This window comes from Sipha flava, unplaced genomic scaffold (genome assembly GCF_003268045.1).
Source record: "Sipha flava isolate LNK unplaced genomic scaffold, YSA_version1 52313_pilon_pilon, whole genome shotgun sequence".
NCBI lineage: Eukaryota > Metazoa > Arthropoda > Insecta > Hemiptera > Aphididae > Sipha > Sipha flava.
The window spans coordinates 7,906-12,791 of NW_020273481.1; the positions used below are offsets into that span (position 1 = coordinate 7,906).

The 4,886-nt window shown below is 22.9% G+C and overlaps 1 protein-coding gene across 1 annotated transcript; it reads left to right on the forward strand.

Annotated features, from left to right (window-relative positions):
• Positions 1 to 392: 392 nt before the first annotated feature.
• LOC112690855 (potassium voltage-gated channel protein Shal-like) lies at positions 393 to 4,597 on the forward strand (the record flags this gene model as incomplete). The annotated part of the gene is made up of 3 exons (XM_025564955.1): positions 393 to 397; positions 2,518 to 2,680; positions 4,409 to 4,597. Coding segments are annotated over exons 1-3 (357 nt in total), but the record flags the coding sequence as incomplete, so codon positions are not given.
• Positions 4,598 to 4,886: the final 289 nt, after the last annotated feature.

Here is a 4,886-nt window from a genome sequence, read left to right on the forward strand (position 1 = left end):
AATACTATACCACTAAATAATTTCTATTGAGTAAAATTCAATTATCATTTTAATTATTAAATTCCAAGATGATAATAATTTGAGCTAATATTTTTGACTAAAAGTATAGAGTATAGATAAAAATTAAATATAAACAATGTTTTAAAATATATAACATCACAATGTTAAACAATAAATTCACTGAAAAATATAAAAAATAGAGTCTAATGAGGATAGTTCTTATTTATAGGTAGTTTTCTATATATATATTTAATTTTTCTTTTGATTTATGTATTCTTAAAACAATATATTAATTAAATTAAATATCATGTATTTCATGAAAATAAACGGATACAAAAATATTGACCAACATTTTTTAAATTATTTAAATAGAGACAAAATATGGTCTTTAGATGAAGTATGTGTAAAAATATTAAAATACTAATCACTTCTATACGCACGTATTCTTGCAAGTATTTATAAAATGTACAATGATGCATCTTACCATCACGATGGTATAATTCTGTAAACTCGTATATACTATTTATTAAAAGCATTAAAGTATTTTACTATCATACTATGGTAAATACATAAAAATAATTTATAATATTAATAAATTAATTAATAAAATTATAAAAAATAATATTCAAATATTATCAAAAATTATATAACTTTAATTTATCATCATAAACGGATTTTAATTTTGAGTTAGAATAAAATAAAAAATAATTAAAAAAAACAAAATTTCTAATACTTACTAAGCAAATACAGTTGAATTGTGAAATATCGCACAATTTGTTGGCCGTTTATTTATTTAAAGTTTTGTATATTATATAATTTCTATCGAAAAAATTATACTTAAATAACGTTAACATAAATGTAAGTGGCTATAAAGATAATACTACTCTATTTTTTAGTACGATTATCAGTAACAGATTAAAACCAAAATCACTCATGTTTCCTTAAGAATGACGAGAAAATTTTAAATACAAAATATTGTTATACAATCATGAATCTCGTAAAGAATTATTAATTATGTGTAATCTAGTGACGAAAAATTTTAAAATTTGGCATACTTTACCAGTTTATGCTCAATTTTTTTTATCAAATCCTTACTGTATTCTGCTGCGTAAAATGATAATATACAAGTGACACGGAAAACGGATTTAGCGCGTATATAGGTACTAGGTACCGTGGACGATATTATTTTCAGTCTTGCTTATTAAAGGGAATATCTAAATGTGAGGTGGAGGTTTTCGTGATTATTACAAAACAAGCTTTATGCATATAATATATATATATATATATATATATATTTATGTGACATACAAGTACATAATTTATTATTGTTCACAAACGGACAAAAGGTTAATAATGTAATGCCGTATTTTGTGCCATTCTAACGTGATATACGATTATGTTAATGGAAATGTTTCTTCACTATACATCATGCACACACGTTTCGTATATAAATAAATGAATCACTTATAGATTATCCTGTAATTCTTGAACCAGCTTTTATAAAACTAAAATATTAAATTAATTTTGAATGTTTTTAATAAATGACATGTGTGTTACCAAAAAAAGTATACGCTGGTTACGCTTTTAATAAAAATAATACACTATAATAAAATTAATAATCTTATATTTACTATGAAATGCCTTCATACAAAAGACAAAAGTTATACAAAACCCTTCAAAAGACTCTAATACCAAAGAATAATTTATCTATCTAAATCATTTAAATCTCCTATTTAGCTTATCCTCATTTTATCCATGAAATTATTTTAATGATCTTGGAATTCTTTACGGTGGTTTGATTATTTTTCTTTAGAGATAATAGAGTGGGGACAGATTTATTTTAATATTAAAATTATAAGAAAACTGTTTTACTACCTGCAATTGAAAGTAACTGTGATACATTCAAAATAATTATAATTTAATTCAATATTAGTATGCATACTGTAAATATTTGCAGAAAACACATAACAATAACAATAAACAGTAGGTACTCAAACTTTTTTTTTCAGTTTCAAAAAAACAAATAAATCATGAATTGAGAAAACAAAATTGTTTTTCAAAAATAATTTTTTTTAGTCAAATACAAAATATAGTAGTAAAATTATTTTATTATTCTTTTTGTTTTAATTTATTATTTGGCCATTAAGATTATGAATCTTAATTTTATAGATGGATATTTTTTTAGATTAGATATAATTTAATAACTGGTTCTTTCAAAACTCTCCTCTGACTGTAACACATTTTTTTTCTAGAAACTACAGCTAATATAAGTCATTGTCTAAATATAACTACTTTATCATTTATTATTCTGTATAAGCGTACAATTCATAATTTTAAAATTGTTATCACTTTTTTTATTTATACAGCATATTATATTGATTATGGTACAATATTTACTTCAATCACGTTTATAAAAATTAGTATAATTCTAGTTTTAATAGTTAATTTAATTATTTAAGTAAACGTTTTCGTTTTGTAAATTCAATTCAATTAAAACTTTTGCGTTTATTTTTATAGATACGGTGACATGGTACCAGAAACAATAGCAGGAAAAATTGTCGGAGGAGTGTGTTCACTAAGTGGAGTTCTTGTCATTGCATTACCTGTGCCAGTAATTGTATCTAATTTCAGTCGCATTTATCATCAAAATCAGCGAGCAGATAAAAGAAAAGCTCAAAGAGTAAGTTATCACTTTTATTTATTAATGCAATACTAAATTAATTTAAATGTAATATTCATTACTTTTTTTTTTTATGTTTATTAGTCTCAGATCATAGTTATAAAATTGATAATCGTAATCAGATACTACGAGTTCTGATAAACATTATGGAATACCCATAAAAAATTATGTGAATATAAAAAATTGAATTTTAAAAAAATCAATATTTTTCATAGAATTATTTAAATTTGGTAAACTATTTGTGATCAAGTGTTCACTTAATTATTTTACCTGAACACTGATGAAAACAATATTAAAAGTTCTAGACGTCTAATAAAAATAGAAAATAACATTAAATGCAATTTAACATTTTTTTCATATTTTTTATTTTTATTTCATACTAGAAAAACTAATGAAAACTACTGCTTAAAATACTTTACGAGTCCTATTTTTGATCTAGTGAAATGCTATAGAACTTTCGATGTACATTTTAACCACTCAATAAATTTTTTATAGAAAAAAAGAAAAGAAGAAAAATCATTGTACAAATGTGGTAAATCAATAATTTCCTCATTTTATTAATAACCTAAGATAATTTGAAACTAATTGCCCAAAATCCATTATTTTGCAGTTATAAAATGTCCATTATATAATTGTAAAGTCACAACACTTTTCTGAAATAATATTCATGTTACAGTTAACGAAGTCTCAAAAAAATGAATCCATACTCACTATTTTAAATATAGTTATTTTTAAATTTACTATAAATTATGTATAACCATTTAATTTTCACGTTTTTTATACAAAATTTACTATTTTCGAAAAAAAAGTATTTGTAGAACTCTTGGAGTAAATTATTTCATTATATTGTAAATATATATATATAATATATAACATTATTTTATTTAATAATTTTATATAATAATATGTAAAATACTTTGCACATTATACCAATGCATTTTCTTATCGCATACAACGCGCATGTCACAGCTAGGTTAGGTTAGGTTAGGTACTTGAAGTGTTGTAGAAAAAACAACTTAACTTATTTGCTTTAAAAGTTTAAACAATATCTAAATTTTAAGACTAAAACGTTCATTTTTTAATATATTTATGTATGTATGTACACAAATTATAGAGAATAAATTAATATTAATTTTATATAAGATAAATTATTTTTTTTCGTAGTAACTATGAGCATTTTTATGCAGAAAAACCAATTTATACTTAAATCAAAGTTTTGAACTAATTTCACTTTTCTGAAAGTGTTTTTTATTGGAAAAAAGTTATAAAACCAATAGCTATTCTCGTTATTCTCATTCAGGAATATTTTGAAGGGAAATGTTTAGGTTTTTTTCTCAATTTTCAATTCTAAACATTATTTATTTTTTTTATTTAAAAAAGAAAATGGTTATCTTATGATAATGTTAGACTTATGAAACTATCTTATGCATAAGACAGTTTACTTGTATTGTGTAACCCAAATTAGTAATTATAATATTATTAATATTAAAAATTTACATTTGAGTATGGATATGAAATATTACGAGTATAGTGAAAATCTCGTCTGCATACATGTGTGTGGATGTGAGAGTGTTAACATTTTTATTTTAATCATATAACTGTACAAATTTCAACCAATCATAACATAAGCTTAGTGAGAATATTTTTTTTTTAGGACTTGTTGAAATAAATTGTACGTTTGTCTTGTTATACTAATCATGATAAAATGTTTTTTTTTTTTTTTTATAGAAAGCTAGACTAGCTAGGATAAGGATAGCAAAGGCCTCCTCGGGTGCCGCATTTGTAAGCAAAAAGAAAGCTGCTGAAGCCAGGATGGCAGCTCAAGAATCTGGGCTAGAGCTTGATGAAAATTACAGAGAAGAAGATATATTTGAACTGCAACATCATCATTTGCTTCGATGTTTGGAAAAAACGACTGTAAGTAAATTGAATAGTGTTTATGGTTTTCTTTGCTCTTCTATTTTGGTCATTCTTTATTTTTATTATTTCCTACACACGGATGAGCATGTTCTTCATTCATAAATAACAACGAATATGAAACTTCCTTAAAAGGTACTATACGTTATACGTATGAAAAAATGTTAATATGTCATATATAGATTTTAATAAAAAAAAAAAAAAAAAAAAAAAATAATAAGAATAATTGAAGGCTTCTGTAGTCAATTATTTTTATTAATTCAATAATTTAAGCATTTATAATTTTGAA